The sequence below is a fragment of the Pteronotus mesoamericanus genome, unplaced genomic scaffold, assembly GCF_021234165.1.
Source record: "Pteronotus mesoamericanus isolate MK-2021 breed Mesoamerican mustached bat unplaced genomic scaffold, CSHL_Meso_final contig_65, whole genome shotgun sequence".
Classification (NCBI taxonomy): domain Eukaryota; kingdom Metazoa; phylum Chordata; class Mammalia; order Chiroptera; family Mormoopidae; genus Pteronotus; species Pteronotus mesoamericanus.
Window position 1 is genome coordinate 9,185,289 of NW_026555228.1, and position 19,436 is coordinate 9,204,724.

Here is a 19,436-nt window from a genome sequence, read left to right on the forward strand (position 1 = left end):
ACCCAAGAGCAGAAGCCCTCCTTTTTAAAAAAAATTATATAGACTGTCAAAGTTTATTTTCCTTTAAGAAATGAAACAATCTTTTTTTTCTTTCTTGAGCTATAATTGACATTTAACATTATGGGAAGAAGCTTTGAGAGGCAGTTTAAATGATCTATTTTCTCTCTGTCATGAAACAAGCTAAGTTCCAGACTGAAGCTGCTCATTAGTCTAGGTTCCAGAGTGAAGGTGACATGCAGCAGAGCTCCAGCCAAGTTGTGAGGACCTGTAGTTTGAGCAAAGTGGCTGAGTCACTTCAAGTTCTTGTGGAAGACAATCGTCAAACTATAACCTAACCCACTCTAAGTTAGTATGTTTTTTTCTAACTCCTTTAATCATTCTTCACCAAGTCACGATTTCAGTCCCTGACCATTCTGGTCAGTCATTTTTATCATGATCCTCTTGTGCTGGAGGGGGAGGGACATGGCTGGTGTATTAGATTAAGAATATGCCGATTAAAACCTGCTGAATGAGGAAACACAAGCCACCCACGCCAGGGCAGCAGGTAGCTTAGCATCTGAGCTCCTTCCACTTTAGGGAAATGAAAACCCTGGGTTATTTTGATTAAAGGCAGAATACACTCACACAAAGGAAGTCACGTCACAAGATTTATTACTAACATCTCAGAAAATGCCCAATGTTACTCCCCCATCCCAGGTCACGTGTGAGCAGGAGATAGCAGGGTAGTACGCACCTACTACTTACAAGGTGGTTAGGGCACAAGTCGCTAACTTTTCGCAGGCTCAACTCTAAATGGTTATTTTAAAAGGTGCCCCTGGAGAAACCAAAGCTGAAACTTGTGGTGGGAATCCTAAACTCATGTTCTTATCTAAATGTCCAGACTCTAGGTGTGAGCAAGGTTGTGATACAGTAAAATTCCTAGACAACAACTCAAAATAGCGGTTTTCTCATCACATCCCCTTAAAACGTGGAGCCTAAACTTGAACCCAGTACCCCAAGTGCACTACTAGCACACAATTAGCACTTTGACGTGGGAACTCCTCTGAAGATACCCTAGAGTTGCTTTAGTGTTGGTTTCTTTGTGCTGTTAACATCAGCAGCATCATGCTGTTCAACTGACGTTGAGCATGTGAATCAATAACTAGAGCCAAAAGGCTTTTCCCATTGACCTCTCAACATTCCCCTGGGAAACCGATTTTTGGGTCCTGGTTGAAGTAGACAGGGCAGTACTTTAAAATTTTTACATATCTCTTAAGGACATGTTAGCAGCAGAAGCATTTATAGACACCAGATGCTGTCTTTTGGCCCGACCACCCTATTAATCTTTATCATCCCGAGTATTGAGCCAAGGCAGCACCGACAGAACTGGACACACGGTAGGATTGTCCTGCACGATTTCCAATCGTACACGACTAATCCGTAGTGCTAAATTCAAGGCTCTTTTCCCGCGGGGTGCAGGAGGCGGGGCCCCACTTTCCCACGCAGGCGCTCTCGGTTCCACGGCTCCGCACCCGCTCGCCAGTTGGTGACCGAAGCGCCTTCATCCCCACCTCCCTCTGGCAACGACACCCAATAGGCGACCGCGGATTTCTCAAGTGGGAGGGGCACACCCTGGAGACCGTCCTGGTTGGCCCGCGGTCCGGCGCGTAGTGTGACGTCTCTCCGTCTCCGACACTTCGCGTTGCAGCTAAGGCGTGGCGTCCACTCCGGGCGCCTGAAGGAGACTCGAAGACGCCTGGGTCGTGCGGCTTGTGTCGTTGGGAGTCGCCGCGGCCGCCGCCAGTGCCCTCGGTCCATGAGGAAGATGCTCGCCGCCGTCTCCCGCGTGTTGTCGGGCGCTGCCCAGAAGCCGGTGAGGTGGCCTTAGCGGCCCGGTGTAGGGAGCGAGCTGGGCCGAGGCGGAGCCCGAGTCCGGAGGACGCGGAGAGCGGGCCGGGCCTCGGGGCACTAGTGTGCCTCCGGCTGGGCGCGACGGGTGCTTCCAGAACTGCGAGTCTTTGTTTTGCTTCTTTGCGGTTTGCTCCGCTCCGCTCCTGGCCTCAGGAGGAGCGGTTGTTGGGACTATCTGAACCAACAGGGGTGGGGATGGGGGCTCTACGAGGTCCGCGAGGAGGTCAGCGGTGGCTCCAGGCGCGGGACTGGGTGTGCGCCAGAAGTGCCCGTGACTTGACTTCAAACAGAAAAAGGGGCCCTTGGACTTTCTCGAGTGTCCAGTTGACCAACCCCCTGGCCCATTCATTTTAAGTTTTCCTAACTACATTCCTTTTGACCCAGAAGCCATGTAATATGTTAAGAGCATGGAATGCGGAGACTGAGTGGTTCCTTCAAACACCAGCCTCACCATTTACTAATCCTGTGACCTTGAGCACGCTCGTTCTCTGTGTTTTAACATCCCTGTGTTCAGTTTCCTCATTTCTAAAATGGAGATAAATACCCCGAGCGGTTGTGAGGCTTAAACGAGTGAAAAGTTGTGTAAACCTTTCCAAATAGTACCTGGTACATAGTAGGGGCCATTTGTATTAAGTATTATTATTTGAGTGCCCAGTTTGGTACATACACTTGTTGAACACCTGTGCTTGGTTCTGTGGAGGGTTCAGACAAGGTCAGGGTCCCCAGAAACAAACTTCTTCCCCTTTCCTCACTTTCTTGGCAGTCAGTTCCAGAGCAGTCTAGAGAAGGCAGAAAACCCTTTCCCGCTTACACACACACACTCACACACACACTCTCTCTCTCTCTCTCGCTCTCGCTCTCTCTCTACCCCCCCCCCGTCCCCCTTCCCCGTCCCCCTCCCCCCTCTGTCCCCGCTGCCCCGGCCCCCCCCAAGCTAGAAAAATCCACAGTGCTGCTTGAGAGGGTGCGGTCAGAGGTTAGCGCTATTTCTGGCTCCAGCTTTCAGATGTGCCTAATGCCTAAGCTTCTACCACAGGAAGGTAGTATTTCTTGGTGTAACTGCAGGCAAGGTTTAACTTACAATTCTGGCTCTAGAAACTCCCCCAGAACTTTGTGGCAACTCTGCTTAGTAGGGGCAGAGATGGTGAAAGGTGGGAAGTGTACCCCTCTAGGAATCCCGTTGACTGAAGTTAAGTATTTAAATTGTAACTGGATCTTCCTAAAGGAGAAGTGCATTTCACCGTTATGTTTTTCTGCATATACACATGATGTAGCCAACATTTATTGAGCTCTTAATATGTGCCAAGCACGAGGCTAGGCATTCACATGTTTTATTTCATTTACTTTCCACAAGTTTTTAGTTGAATGCAAATAATACAAACGTGTTTTCAGCATGATGAGAGGTCTTAGTTCTGTATCATGTTAAATTTAAAGGATTACATTAAAAAGGAAAAGCTTTGATAAAATTTGTAATCTGCAGGAAAAGGAGAATTTGTGTGTTGAGTTTTCAAATCATTTACCTCTATGTCTCTTCCTATGAACAGAGAAGTCATTATTTGAAATCAGAGCCTAATTCCCTCAACTGTCCAAAATACTCCTGGCTGTGTTTTTCCAATCTTCCAGCAATGTATTGGCATGGAATGCAAATTGCACTTCATCTTTCCCTTAGTAAAGCTGTGGCCTCTTCAGAAATCATATAATACAGACCATATTAAATGGAAATGAGTTTTGAGTTGCAATGATTTATTAACTACATAAAAGAGCGGAGTGTAACTTCATTCAGTCAAAAATTCTTATTGAGAGGAGACTATTGTAGTGGAATGGAAATGGATTCCCCGTGTATACCATTTTTTTTCTTTTTCTTTTGTATGAAGATGAGAAACAGTGAAAGAATTAATGGTCCTTACTTTGAGCCACCCCTGTTTTTTGGATATTTTGCATATTTTTCCTGTTGCTTGCATATGGCATTAATTATACTAAGGCACAGAGAAAAATATTTTTAGGCAATTATGTATTAACTCTAGATAATGTGTGTCTATGGCCTGAAACCCTGTTTAATAGCTCCCCCTTCCCACTGCAGAGCAAGTCAGCTAATCAGTGTTTCTATAAAATGTAGTAATTGATGAAATTTTCCCAGAGTGCTCAGTGTACTTTGGGCTCTTGGGTCTAGTGTGCTCATTCATCATCAGATTTCAGTTGTGTTAACACAGGCTACTAGCAGATTGAAAACTGTCTGCGATGGGCTGGACAAGTTTCTTGTTCCACAACATGCCAGCTTTCCAGTGATTCTGGGTTTGAAATTTTGATTTACAAAAGTGTCTTTAACATTAAGTCACCATATCAGATGTTAGTCTTATCAAGACAGAAACTACCAATTTGGAACTTTGATTTGCAAAAGTATCTATAAAGTTAATAATGTTAATCCTATCAAGACAGGAACAACCAATTTCTCTCTAAGCATAAGTGATACAAACAGGCTCAAGGAATTTATCTTTTAACAAACTCATTGTATGAATTAAAGTATGTGTATCTTAGAGAACCCAAGTGGAAATTTTGGTGTAATTTGTTATGGTGTTCTCCTCTCAGGGTTTGAGAGCATTGGGAGTTTCTGGGGTCAGCCCTCGGTGGACATTGTCCCACTCTTTCCTCTCTCTACTTATCACCCTTCAGCCAACCCACCAAAATCTTCAGAAACTGGATCTTCGTGCCTCCTACAGAAAGTTGAGAGTCTCTAAAATGAAAGCAGAGAAGCCCAGTGTAGTTTAAGTCACTTCAGGTACTTAAGCACCTGTGATTTCATATTTGAATGAAGTTGAGAGTTTTCAAAGTTTATATTTCACAAAAGATTAAGTTGCAAAGAATTTTGATTCTTTGTCTTATTGTTTGCATCTCCATTATGACTCCTTTGGTGAGATCTTTACTACCAGTATTCAAGGAGTAGGTAAAATTTTTCACTTATACTGGTAGAATCTGGAGTTTTAAAAACACTTTCTCTTTCACCTGAGTGGTTGCCATGCATTTAGGAACTTAAAGTTTTTAGTTTTGCAACTGTGAATGGGTTTTGCCATAATCTCTCAAAGAGGAAACCCTCTTAACAAAGAAGCTTTTTATGGCTCTCTAGAGAAAACAAATGGTAATCATTTCAACAATTTCAGCAGTTAAAAAGAATTATACACTCACACCTCTGTTATGACTTTTAGCTTCTTTTAACTTAGCTCCTTTCGCCTATTTTGTCTGATATGAACTCTTTGGGTTCATCTTGTTTGGGACTCCCTGCACTTCCTGGAATTTTATGTCAGTTTCCTGTACCAGGTTAGGGAATTTTTCAGTCGTTAGTTCTTCGAATAGGTTCTCAATCCCTTGTTATTCTCTGTTTTCTTCTGGTATCCCTGTCATGTGAATGTTGGTATGCTTGGTGGTGTTCCACAGGCCCTGTAAACCATCCTTATTTGTTTTTTGTTTTGTTTTTTTTCCTATTTGCTGTTCCGATAGGGTATTTTCTGCTACCTTTTCTTCCAGATTGCTGATTCAGTCCTCTGCTTCATCTGACTTGCTGTTGAGTCCCTTTGATTTATTCTTCATTTTTGACTTTTTTTTATATTTTCTATCTCCATTCTTACACTTTCTCTTTCTGTAAGTTCTGAGTTCATCTAGTCTTCCCCTAATTTTATTTAGAATAATTCTAACCAGTGTTTTGAACTATGCATCTGATAGATTGCTTATCTGCATTTTGTTTAGCTCTTTTTCTGGAGTTTTAACCTGTTCTTCCATTTGGGCCCTGTTTCTTTGTCCCTTCATTTTGGCGGCCTCCCTGTTTTTGTTTCTATGTATTAGGTGGGTCCATGTCTCCTGGGCTTGGTAGGATGGCCTTATGTAATAGCTGTCTTATGGGGTCACAGGCCTCCTTGGTTACCTGAGCTGGGTGCTTCTAGGGATGTCCCTCCTATTGTAGTTGAGCCTCGATTGCTGTTGGCATGTCAGTTGGTAGGATTGACCCTCAGCCTGACTGGCTGTGAGTGGACATGACTACATTGGACGAGCTGTTGTGTGGGGCCTGACTCCACTCAGCAGGAGTCATTTTAGCGGGGCTCTGGTGCCAGCTGAGTCCACCCTTTGGGTGTGTTGTTTGCAGAGCTGGTTGGGTGGTACTGTGGTGGGTTTGAATCCAGCCACCAGGTGTGTTGGTTCTGGAGCCTCTGAGGAGTAGTTCTGGTGTTGCTCAAGTTCTGCCACTGCTTTTCCCCCAGAAAAGGAGCTACAGAGTAATCTGCAGTTGGTTGCATCTTGTGCTGGGCTTGGAGGCCCTTGGGAGAGGCTCCTCTGTGAACCAGGACTGCCTGCCACTAGTGTCGGGTTTAGGACCCTTTGTTAAGTACCACGATATGTGCTGAAGCTAGGTGCCAGTTGGGCTGGGTTTGTCGCTGCTTAGTTGAGGCTATGTTCCAAGCCAGGACTGGCTGCTGCTTATTTAAGGTTTAGGGCTACCTGGTGGGAGGCACAATGCAAGTTGAGACTGGGTCTTCACTTATGTTGGGCTTGGGGTATCTTAGCAAGAGGTACAGGGCACGCTGAGGCCAGCTACTGCTTGTTTGGGGTTCAGACGTAGGAAAGTCTGAAGTGAGAGCTGAGGCAGGCTGCTTGTGTGGAGGAGCCACTGGAAGAGGTTCTGGCCAAGTGTGCAAGTTGGGTGGGGAGAGGTCTCAGGGAATCACCGGGGCTCAATGAACTGTGTTAGTCAGATTCACAGCGAGCTCAGATTTGACGCCCCCTCTGCTGGGCTGGCTGTGTGGGGAGAAGGCTCAGCAAAGGAACAGTGATACCTGTCAGTACTTCTGTCCCTGGAGAGCTGTCCCTGCCCTGTCCCTCCAGTCCTCACCCTGAAGCTAGTCAGTTTAGTCCCCTCAATGTCCCCGGTGCTTTTTGAGCTACTGCCTTTGCATTGGAGCCCAGAGCAAGTGAGCTTGTGAACAAGTGAGTCTGTGCATGGGCTCCTTAAGACCTGCAGTGTCTAGGTCTCCAGTAGCTCTCCGCAGTCCCTGCCAATTCACAGCCAGATGTTATGGGGACTTCTCTTCCCAGCTCTGGAGCCCTGGGCTGATGAGCCTGTTGTTGGGCTGGGACCCCTTGCTCCAGAGGGAGATCTCTGCAGCTGAGATATGTTCCGGTTTTTATGTGCCACACAGCGGTGTGGGACCTGCCTCTAGCGTGGCTCTGCCCCCTCCTACCAGTCTCCACCAGGCTTCTTTAATTCTGTAGTTGTAGGACTTCTGATCACCTAATCTTCAGGTGGCTCTTAAGTGATAGTTGTTTTGGAATTTAGTTGTAATTTTGATGTGATCATGGATGGAGGTGAGCACAACATTTACCTGCTCCCCTACCTTTACTGGAAGTCCAAAATAATTTTTTAACTTCAAAAAATGCTGTTAGCACATCTGTTTTGTAATTGCCAAACACAACCTTTTGTCACTTCACCCCTCTCAGCTCCATTTCTTCCCAAATTTCTCAATATTCTTCACTTATTCTTAGGTATATTAATGGACTTTACCTCTAACTTAATTAAGTAAAGCATTTATTTCTAGGATTTCAGCTTTTTTTTTTTTCCTCCAACACTGTCATTGTCTTTACTGGTTAACTTTATTAGACAATGGTACCCTCTTGGGAGAAGAGATAAGATGATAACAGTTTTCTGCTTGCAGGCTTGCATGCCTGGAGGTACACTTATCAGATCAATCTTAACTCTTCTCACTAAGATCAAGTCCAGTGCTAGAAGTTGGATAACTAGTATGAACATATCAAAAGGACTTTTTCTGGGGGTCTGAAGAATGTGCTTCAAGTTTCCAAGGGAAAAACTCATGTTGGTCTATATATTCAGTGTGTGAAAATTTGGCAGAATATGGCTAAGATAGTACAATAACACTAATTACTTCAATGTTTGTAATCTAATCTGGACTTTAGCCATTATGTAAAATACTTTTGCTGCAAGCAGGTATGTTCAATTGTAAGAATGAAAAGGAAACATTTCTCCCAGCTTTTTACCCCTAAGCTGTGACAGGCACTAGAAATCAAGAAGGGAACACTGTTGTAGAGAACATCTCTCCCTTGTGGGGCTTCAGGAGGAACCTACCCAAGGTATAGACTGTTCAAACTATAAAACATCCCTCAAATCCATTGTTTTTTGAGCCATGGAGTGCTAAGTACCTTTCCTTCTGCCTTACACATTTCTCTCTAATGTCTTTATTTCATACTATAGATCCATTTCATTGAAAACTGGTTTGCCTGAAATAGAAATTGGATCATAGTTTTATTTGAAGAATGATTCTGAAAGTAAAGCTTAACCTTGCTCAGTTTATCCGTTTATGGCTAAATTAGCATAAATAAACACAGTCCACAGATTATCTAGTCTCTTCAATTTCGCCATTAACTTCATTATATCCTCATTGTAATTTCTTTGGAAACAAAGTGGCTAAGTGGATTGGTTTGGTTTTCACCCCCATTCTCTTTCTGCTTGTTTGCCTTTGGATTGGGGTACAATCATGTTTCATTGGTCAATGGATTCACTTTGCAGGATAAGCTCTCAATGCAGTGAATAGAAGGGAGATAAGCTAGTGAATATAATGGAGTTTATTCAATTTCTGGGACTGCATCCTGATAGCTGATTAATATAATGACTTTAAAAATAACTGACAATAAAAATACTGATATAGTTCTATATTTTGGTCTTTTAAGGCAAGCAGAGTGCTGGTGGCATCCCGTAATTTTGCAAATGATGCTACATTTGAAATTAAGGTAAGAGGTGTTTTACTTTGTGTTAATGACTTTTCCACTGGTCCACTTTGATATATGTCATATTTTGTCATGTGTAACCCGCACCCACATTTTTGGCCCAAACTTTCAGGAAAAAATCTTTTGTTTTAATTCAGTTATTTATTTATATTTAGAAATAAAACCGATTATCATAATCCAGGCTATAATTTTGCATACAGATATTGTTATGGCTTTCTAGAGTTATACTTTTAATGCATAAGCATAAATAAAAGAATTAAAAACATTTTCTTAGATACAGAATTAGTACTACCCATATATAATGCGCATCCTTATTTTTCCCTTAAAATTTTGGGTAAAAAAGGGCATTATACACGGCAAAATACGGTAGTTTTACCTTTGGGATTAGAACATTTTGATATTCATGCTTTTTACACCATTTTCTTTCAAATGTTCTAGAATCAAAGGTTTGGAGATGTTTAGCAAAAATTAGAATTTATACTTCCGACTAAACAACTTGCTGGTGTATGGGGTGAAGGGGCAAGCTGAAAAAGTTAAACCCCTTAGAAGCCCCTTCCCATTGCGTAGTGAGCTTTATGTAAGAAGTCAAGGAGTCAGAAGCAATATGTAGCATTTCCGATGTACCCCTGTGGGTTTCGAGTTAAGTAGTATTCGTGATGGAGTTAGATCTTAGAATGGGTTGCCAGTGTTTACAGCGTAGTGACTGGAAGACAACTCATTCTGTTTCAGAAGTGTGATCTTCACCGCCTAGAGGAGGGCCCCCCTGTCACAACGGTGCTCACCAGGGAGGATGGGCTCAAATACTACAAGATGATGCAGACTGTTCGCCGAATGGAGTTAAAGGCAGATCAGCTGTATAAACAGAAAATTATTCGTGGCTTCTGTCACTTGTGTGATGGTCAGGTGAGTGATAGTTTTGTAATAAAATCGTGGTTTTTAGGAATTGAAGTGTGGCTTGTACTTAGTAGCTATTACCCTGGTTTATGCACCTCAAGGATTCCGGGCTGGTATTTTAGAATCAAAATGAAAATGCTGAGATCTGTTATGAAGCTTATGCTAAAGAATTTATTCATGCATCACATGTCTGATTTCCTTTGCCTTTATGGTATTGTGATCACTTGTATTGGCTATACTTTGGGAATTAAGAGTTTTTTGTTTCTTTTGTTGGGCGGGGTTAGACCAAGGGTTACCAATTTAGATGCCTGTAGGGACCAGCCGAGGTAGAATAAATGAGTGAAGAAGGCCAGCTATACAAAATAGAAGTGGTGACAAGGAGTGGTGGTGAACTGGAATGGGGAGGTCCCCCTTGCAGGGGACATCATGACTTGGTTCTAGCCAGCTGATGCCATATGGAAATACGGGGCTCATGCCTCCTATTGTTCATTTCTTAAAAACAAGACAGAAGTCTCAGTTGTCATGTGAAATTCCCTCTGTTTTAATACTGGTACCTGATTCAGGATATTTTTTTTTAAACCACCTTACAGACCAAAGAAAACAATACATCTGTGTATTGCTAGTTTATGACTTCTGGTTTGGACCTTACTCTCCACTCTGTTTCTGATGAAAGGTAGAGCTACCTTCTATGGTTATTAATGAAGAGTTCAGCTAGGCCAAATGTTTCATATTAGCCTAGGAAACCTTTTATCTGGGAATGTGTCCTGTATTGACTCATTGCTGCTTCTTCCTTTAATGCAGGAAGCTTGTTGTGTGGGCCTGGAAGCTGGCATAAATCCCACAGACCATCTGATCACAGCCTATCGGGCTCATGGCTTTACCTATACTCGTGGGCTTTCTGTACGAGAAATTCTTGCAGAGCTTACAGGTTTGCTATTAATTTACAAAAGGGGAAAATTAGTGAATTAAATTTTCAAATCTTTTGTTTGAGGTGCTAACTCTTGCGAGTTAATATCAAAGCCTTTTTGTGTTAAAAAATTACAAATACCCCTCTTCCTTTTGATGCTCTGGTACTTGTGTTGTGCTTCTGAGTGACCTAAACATTTTTGAGGTCATCCGACCTTTCAGGTAAAAGTTTAAAAAAGTTAGGTCTATAAAATGAGAATTGTGTTTATTATCACTAGATCATGCCAGCAAAAATAAAGCAGTCATTGAGTGGGAGCATTTAGTGGTATGCAATTTAAATTCTAGGAATGTTTGTAGTATTCCCTCTGTCTTTGTTCCCCTTGACTGTTGAACTGTTATGCTAACATCTGAAGGAAATTTAGTGATTAGAGAGCTGGAAAGGACCAAAAAGTGAAGGACATGGGAATGGTCTGTCCTTTATTATAAAAGGACCTGGGGAAAAGGAGGAATATGTGTTTGCATAGAGGGGCAGGTGCTTATGCAACAGAATTGGCCTCTGAGTTCTAGGATCAGCCTCTAAGTAAGTGCTTGGGTGTGGTTTTGTTTTGTATATTTGGTCTTTGATGCATATGTGTGTGTGCGCTGCCATTTCTAGGACGAAGAGGAGGTTGTGCTAAAGGAAAAGGAGGATCAATGCATATGTATGCCAAGAATTTCTACGGGGGCAATGGCATCGTTGGAGCTCAGGTAGTAGGGGATGAAGATTGCATGCTTTTCTAGATTTAATCCTAGCCTGTGTCTTTACAATAGTTCATGCCCCAGAGAACTTCCCTCTGATGTATTTTAGTGCTCTTGCAGCTTAGAGTGCTTTGCAGACCTATTGCTTCCTACCCTGCCATTTGGTCATTTAATAAATAAATTTGGACAGTGACTTGAATTTTTCTTAGGTATATGTTGTCTTTTATAAGTAATGCAAAAGTTTCTAGAGGTGGAGCTATACCTTCCCTTTTTTATTTATATTTAGGTACATTATTGCTTTGTCACATCCACTTTGCCCTACCTCTTTCTGCTGTAGACAGTGCTGATGCTGGTGCCAGACCAAGAGAGACAGGTGATGAGATCTCAGGGCCTAGTTAGAATCTAAAGCCAACTTTGGTGGTTATTTGGTCCTCTGTGTTCTCATCAGCTAGTGAATAATGAAGTAACAGCATAAAATCATATGCTGTTACTTTTACTTTCTAATATATTGATATTTCTATGATTTTTTTTGGCCAAGGTTTCATTTTTTAGCTCTTTAGCATTGGTAGTCGAATCTTTGAGCACAGAAATGTTACTGCCTAATGGTTGAAAGTATAATAATTACTCTCTTCTAGTGTGTTTATAATATTTGAGGTGGGTAAACAGAACTTGAGTTGGGGTAGGGAGAGTTTGTAGCAACAGTGTAATTTCTATGTCAGTTTCTGGCCAGGAATTAAAATTCTGAGCATTAATTACTCCCTTCATGGGTTTCTGTGCTTCCTTTCATGCTTGCCCTTAATGCTAGGTGCCCCTGGGAGCTGGGATTGCTCTGGCCTGTAAGTATAATGGAAAAGATGAGGTCTGTTTGACCCTCTATGGCGATGGCGCTGCTAATCAGGTGAGTATGTGTCCGTTAAGTTTTAATAATGATTAGAGTTTTATTTCCAAAGTGTTGAATATTCATAAGTCAGTTTCTAAAGAATATATTACTTACTAGTTGAAGTAGCCATTCACATGGCAAGCTAAATTTTGGTTTTATGGCCAGATTAGAATTTTGCCTCTTGGGTGTTTCCCACGTGCTTTATAGGGAAGCACTCTGGTGAGCGAGCTCTCCTCTGCTCTACGTCAGTGCTTCACAAACTCTGTGGTGAAGGACGTTTTTAGATTTCAACCTATAGCAAACCAGTTCTTAAGCCAGTACTGTAATGGTCAGATTCAAGTCTCTTGGAGGCCTTGGAACTGTCACAGTCCTTTCTCTGCTTCTCCTGTCATGGTCCCAAGCTGTCACCAGTTTGTGGATGACACTCTTAGGCCCTGCTCTGCACGCCGATTTTTAGACACTGGTTCACTCTGGTTATCCAGTGGGACTCTCAAACTTTTAAAAAAACATAAAACAAGATAGCCACACATTTTTACCTGTTCATTTTTTCCTCAATATAGTCTGTCTTGGCCCCACAGAAGCAAGTGGTGGCGGTATTTGGTTTTTCACTTCCCTTAGTTGCAAGAGATGATGTTTGCTGCTTCTCTACCCTCCCCTAACCCCAACACACACACTCTTTTCCTCAAAAACTTGGTTGTAGAAGAGGAGGCTTTTTATCCTTTATGAAAGCTTTCTCTGCTAGGTACAGCAGCAGCTGTCAGGATTGAAATCTAGAGGAAAAATAGCAAAATGAAACCACTTGAATTTTTATACACTTCCAGGGTCAGATATTTGAAGCTTACAATATGGCAGCTTTGTGGAAATTACCTTGTATTTTCATCTGTGAAAATAACCGCTATGGAATGGGGACATCTGTTGAGAGAGCAGCAGCCAGCACTGATTACTACAAGAGAGGTGACTTCATTCCTGGGCTGAGGGTAAGGATACTTGTCGTAGAGCCGGGACTGCAGCTTTGTTGCTTGATGCCTGTGTGTGTGCACTAGACAATTTCAGAAACATTGAAGAGTTCTATTGTCTTAGTGCAGGAACAGCTCATGTTGAATTAAAATGGTTTTAGGCAGTTTGATTTATGCTCTGCCCCTTTCCCATGTATTAACAGGTAGATGGGATGGATGTCCTATGTGTCCGGGAGGCAACAAAGTTTGCAGCCGCCTACTGTAGATCTGGAAAGGTAAGACTTTTTCGTAGACCTCTGGACTAAAGGTTTCCGATGATGATCATAAAGTTAAAAGAAGGCCTCCCCCGTGTCTATCTTAGGTATGCAGGGGTAGCTGCCGACTGAGGTGTGTAAGATAGAAACAGCATCCAGTCAGGTGAATCAGGTCCCGTCATAGATAGTGTCGTCGTGGTAGCTTACCTCCTGGGAAATATTCCATGTTGCCTCGATGTGGGGTAAAGTTTTTCTTCCAGTGCTTCCTCAGTATTTTGCCTCTGTCTTCATCATGGCACTTTATCTAGTTTGCCTTTTGGTTTGGTCAATTATGTGCCTCCAGCCCCCCCCCCCCATTAATTATAAGCTCCTTGGGTGAATAGACTGGAAGCCCTGCAGTGCTAAGCAGAGAACTTTGCTTATTTAATATTGGAGTATGTAATCTTAGTCATGCTGTTTGAATCCTTAAGAATCTTGACTTTTGAGTTATGGAGTGGAGAGGGGAACAGTGAGCTTGGCCTGACAAAAGGATGTGCCATCAGAGTTAGTGGAAATATGTTCTCCCTAAATCAGTTTCTGCAGCCCAGAAAGCATGCCCCAAGATGTACCTCTCAGTTACACAGGCTCCTGGTGTGTGCATGTGTTTGGGCAGTAACATAAATAAGATGTGGCCAGCAGTGATGAAAGCGGAAGGAAAGCGGGTGAGGGAGCCAGGAAAACACAGAGCACTTAGAAAACGAAAATCGAGTAGAGTGTGACGAAGATGGCAGGTTGGTGCCAGTGGGCTCAGCAGTCTGCATCAGGACTGCAGGACTAGGGATCTGGGCCCTGGGTGGTGGGTACCGTCTGCCTCTCTCCCAGTTCCTGAAAGATGTGGGGCCCATCCCCACATGGAAACGGGATCAGTGGTTTGCAGCATGTATTGACTTTCCCAACCTGACCAATGCCTGGTCTTGGAATTAGGGAGGGTCTGGAAATTCCCCTATCATGACCTCCTTAGCCCAACCCACTGTGCTTCCAAGTGGCTGCTGGATGACAAGAGAAAGAAGAGGTGACAGTTACTGAGGGATTGACACATGCCGGGTAACACACTAACCACTTTTTTATGTATTACCTTACTTAATTGGCTGGCACAACTGTGAGATTATTCCTATTTTACCTGTTTTGTAGATGAGGAAACAGGCACAGAACAGAACACTTACGGGTACACAGCTACTATATATTACAGCCAGGATTGGATCCCAAGCACTTGGACTCAGTGTCTCCCTTTTTAACTACCATACCAAACTGCCGAGGGATCCTAGATCCACCTCTCTCCACTCTGTGTTCAAAGTCATCTTCTTGTAGGGAGCTTCTAGTGCAGCATAAGCAACCTACCTGGTGGTATTTGGGCCGGCCAGACTCCCAGCAGAGTCATGGGGTCAAGTATCGTGGTGCTGTCCAGCCTTCTCTTACACACTAGCCAGATCTGTGTGCAGCAGGATGGGTTGCCAGCCCGTGAAACAGTGCCTGAAATGGGTGTGAGGTGGAAATGCACCTCCCCAGCCTATCTTTAGTTCTCCTACCGTTTTTACTTTCCAGCACACATGGAGGTTTGCTTTTAATCTTATTTTGTTAGAGTTTATATCAGTATTTTTTTTCTAGTGTTTAAAAAGGATCAAAATGCTTGTAGATGTCACCTGTGGCTGGGGGAGAAAGACTAGCCTAGTGACCCTCAAGATAAAAGCACCACTTTTCTGCTGCCATACCTACTTTCTAGTAGGTTTTTCTTCCTTAAACCTAAGCTGTTTTTAAAGGATTACATGACAAATGCAGTGCTGATGAAACAAACAACTCTTTATTTAACATCAGTCGGCTCTGTAACATGCTAAATGCCTTTTTGATTCCAAACAAACTGGGACAGGTTCCTGTTTAAAATGAGAAGGATGAAACATGCAGTCAGTATTAAAAAGGAGAACAGATAACTTAAGAATCAGTCACTAAGAAATTCCTGACAACTCACCCGATTTATAGATCTGATGAGAATGTTTGACCATGAAAGTGTGTGCACCTGAGGCCATTTGAAGCCACCGATTGTTGATGTGCTGCTGTGCCTGTGGTCTTACCTAATCTGCCTTGGGTTCTGTTTTAGGGGCCCATACTGATGGAGCTGCAGACCTACCGTTACCATGGACACAGCATGAGTGATCCTGGAGTCAGGTTGGGTCACGGGAAAGGAGTGTGGTGGTCTAAAGTGGGGTGGGCTTTGAATGGTGCTATTAACATGAAAAAGCAAAGCATGTCAACATTTACTTTTGAAGCAAGACACCAGTTGGCTTCAAGTAATTATTTGAGTCCTGGAAGATAAGCAGTGCTTTCCAATAAATTGGTTCCAATGTAGAAAGCACTGTGAAAATCCCTACTGTATATAGTATCTACATATTAGCATGAGCAGCAATAAAAATTGCAGAAAGAAATTGTCCCATAAAGCAGGTCTGCTGGTACAGTAGTATATTAGGGTAGCATTACCCTGAATTCCTTTGTGGCATATTTTTCCTGAAAAGAATTTGAAAATGTCCTGGCTGGTGTGACACAAGGCCAACTGGCATGTGGGGCATTTGATATATTGAAATAGATCAGTCACAAGAAGGGGTTACACTAGAAGATAGGAGTTTTACTTGTCACTTAGTAACTCTGCCATGTAATACTGCAGTCCAGAGTGTGACACAGAAGTAGCAGATTTCGTCATAGTAAGCCATAACAAGTGTTTGAGTGTAGAATGGCATTCTAAGGGAAAATGTTATAAAAGAGCAACTTACAGATAAAAATGTTCTGTAATTCTTTTTCCAAAAAATAAGAGTCCTTGTTTTTAGTGTTATTTCAAGTGATGTTTGGGATAAGGCTATATTACAGATTCAAGAATTGGAAAACCCGCTGTCCAGGTTTTTGCTGGCCAAACTGCTCTGAAGTCTTAAGGGAGAAAGGAAAGGCACATTTACTTCCTGCCTGACATTCTGCCTCAAAGTCTGTGGTTATCACCACATAAGACTCATGTCCCCTGTCCCCATCCATGTAAAATGTAGGAGCTCAAAAGGGTGGGACAGTTAGCACAGAAAGGCTCCACTTCTTTCAGACCGTACCTCTAGATGAGAGCTGCAAAAATAGACTTGGTCCCTGTGGTCAGAATGCTAGAGAAGCCAGGTGACTTAATTGCCAGTATAGTTTTCTATAAAAGATATAAGCAGCTCTTACAGAATGTTAGGCAGAATTCTTGTACTTTGAAAGTGTATTTCTACCATTCCATTGGTGACATAGGTATTGATGAACTTCATCGGCAACATACTTCCATATGTCACAGAACTTTTTGCTATACTGGAGCTGTTCTTACCTACTTCTAACTATGTTTGCTTCTGGGTAGTTATCGTACACGAGAAGAAATTCAGGAAGTAAGAAGCAAGAGTGACCCTATCATGCTTCTCAAGGATAGAATGGTGAACAGCAACCTTGCCAGTGTTGAAGAATTAAAGGTACTGTCACGCTTGGTGGTTTAAAAGTGGGCTCTCCTTTCTGAGCAATCTACTTTTCTCCGCACAAAAAGCTGCCACTCCTGGGTGAACTGCATGTGGGAAAGTATCTATTATCACAGGACATTAGTCAGTCATATTGGCAAAGCCCTTAAACCCCCCAAGAGTGCACTTTTTTCTTAGAAGTAGACTTTGGATTTTTTTTTTCTTGATTCGTAAGTGTTCCCTTGCCAGGATATGCATGTATATTTATATGTTGATGTCTGGACTCCAAAATATTCCTGGGTATAGAGCATTGTGTCACTTAGTTAAAAAAAAATAACATCATTGAAAATAGCAGCTATTTTATTAGTACTTACAGTACTAAAAGAATTATAGTTCTACTACTGACACGATCTGAGTAGAACTAGTTGGTACCTAAGCTGTTATCTGATTTTTTTTAGGAAATTGATGTTGAAGTGAGGAAAGAAATTGAGGATGCTGCCCAGTTTGCAACAGCGGATCCTGAACCACCTTTGGAAGAACTGGGCTATCACATCTACTCCAACGATCCACCTTTTGAAGTTCGGGGTGCAAACCAGTGGATCAAGTTTAAGTCTGTCAGTTAACAGGAGACTGCATGTGATGGTTATACCTTCAGTGGGCTATTTGACAGCAACTGTAAGGAACTTTTCTCAACTTCATTAAGGAGGGAAAACCCACAGAACATATGTAGATTAAGATAGTAATTGCATGCAGTTTATACAGTTTTGCATTAAAGGTTATGTTAGCTTTGTATAGGTCTAAATAGGTAATACTTTGCTCAGCCTTCCTTCAAATTACCTTCAAATTATTTCCTTCAAATTATTTCCTTAAAATAGTTCTATTTGACTTAGTTCACTATTTTAGTAAGTAAGTACTTTTTAGTTACTGAAAGGAAAAACAATTCCTTGTATGCCTGTCCAACTCTGCCACCTTATTGGGTGGGGAGGAGGGGGTGCTCATTCACTAGTCTCTGGCCTGACCCCACAGCTAACACAGTGTACATTAATGTGTGCGCACATGCCTCCATGAGTGTGCTTGTCAGTGTGGAAGCCTGCTCACGCTCACTACCATTGCTCTTTAATAAAACAGCATTTACTATATAACCAGGCTGTGGGTACAAGGACAATTCTACTTTTAAAGAGACTATTTCACAGTCATTTTAAAATCCAAATAACTGTATTACCTGCATTTATATGCATTTATACATTCAATATAAACAACGTTGTAACGGGGAAATAGCTTCAAATGCAATTACTCAGTTACTATTAATGTATAACCTAAAACAGTGATTCCTAGCCTTTTTGTTAAACACCCATTGTTTTACCTTTGCGGCAAGTGCTAGAGGGTGTGCTTATTTTTTTCCATTGGGTAAGTTAAAACTCATTTTTAAGAATTCCATAATATTCCAGATGTAAAAACTGGGGCTCACAATCACTGTTCTCAAAATACATACTATTCTACTCACCTTTAAAACATGTTGATAAACAGAGGCATAAAACATGTTGATAAAAGGCACAAAAAACACACCGATAAATAACAGGTACAAAAAAACATTTCATTAACTCTTTATAACTTCAAATTTTTGAACTGTTCATGGTGTGTGTGTCTGCCTGAGAAGCTTTAACAACAAAGATGTTGTCGCCTTGCTCCCTGGCTTAGCTGGCTGGCTAAGCCTCATCCTGCATAGCTGCGGCTCCCTGAGTCTGTCTTCTGTACTGGGAGATTGCAGTCCAGAGCTTGCAGAGGAGCTCACCACTACGAAACAAACAACAGTCTTCTTTAGAGTCAAAAAGAAAACTTCTTTAGGAACCCCTATGGCAAAAACTATAGCATATAATTGTAGGCTTGTCTAGATTCACCATTTGGTCTTAAAAACTTAGCTAAAATAAGAATATGTTCTTCTCACGTATGGAGGTGACACTTTGTGTCCCAGCAGGAATGGGACATGGCCTTAGAGGTATAGTCAAAGCTCAGCTGTCAAACAAAACTTTGGTTCTTGATCTGATAACCCTTTCGTGCTGATACTTGTGGGATCAGTTATGTGTCTCTCAGGTGACAAGGGAGATTTGGTTTTTGAACAAATCGCTCCTCAAACAGCCTTCCAGAATGAATTAAGTTCGAGAACCAAGGTTCCAGGTGTGCTGGCGGATGTTTGTAGAGCAGCACATTTAAGATGACAGGAATTAGAATGCAGGTTGCAATTTAAAGAGGGGTTTGGCTGTAACATGGAAGGGGGAAGAGATGCTTCTCTTTTGCCTTCCTACTTCTGACTTTTCCTATGGGGCCTTTATAGCGTGTGCCACCTTTTGGCTTTACTCCCAATTTGAACCTGGGAAAACCACAGAATGGCATTTTCTGATTAAGCCATAGGAAAGGGAGTTAATTTCAATGAAGAGTGAAAGGCAGTAGCATTTTGTTTTCTACTACTTTGTTTAAAAGCATCATCACATGAAAAGCATGTTTTTTCTGTTGTACAAAGTGTTCTGAGGCTGTTCTTACCGTATTCCGAGGGAACTAAGGTCTTCCTTAGTGAGCTCATTACGAATATCAGAAAGTGTATAACCCTCCTTAACAATCTGAAATAAAGATCAAATACATAGGAGTTAAG

At 42.2% G+C, this 19,436-nt stretch overlaps 2 protein-coding genes across 2 annotated transcripts in view; one reads left to right on the top strand and one right to left on the bottom strand.

Moving 5' to 3' along the window:
- The first annotated feature begins 1,670 nt into the window (after positions 1-1,670).
- Positions 1,671-19,428, top strand: PDHA1 (pyruvate dehydrogenase E1 subunit alpha 1). Its single transcript, XM_054581124.1, has 11 exons — positions 1,671-1,852; positions 8,617-8,676; positions 9,403-9,576; positions 10,369-10,495; positions 11,129-11,220; positions 12,017-12,109; positions 12,913-13,068; positions 13,251-13,322; positions 15,433-15,500; positions 16,699-16,807; positions 17,248-19,428. The coding sequence occupies exons 1-11, from the start codon at positions 1,796-1,798 to the stop codon at positions 17,410-17,412; spliced, it is 1,173 nt and encodes a 390-aa protein (XP_054437099.1). The 5' UTR covers positions 1,671-1,795; the 3' UTR covers positions 17,413-19,428.
- The window catches only part of MAP3K15 (mitogen-activated protein kinase kinase kinase 15), a 99,795-nt gene continuing 98,774 nt past the window's right edge, over positions 18,416-19,436 (bottom strand). The window contains exons 29-30 of the mRNA XM_054581002.1: positions 19,328-19,404; positions 18,416-18,583 (exon numbers count right to left, since the gene is read on the bottom strand). Coding sequence (XP_054436977.1) covers positions 18,496-18,583; positions 19,328-19,404 — 165 coding nt within the window. The 3' untranslated portion in view covers positions 18,416-18,495. The remainder of the gene's footprint in view (positions 18,584-19,327; positions 19,405-19,436) is intronic.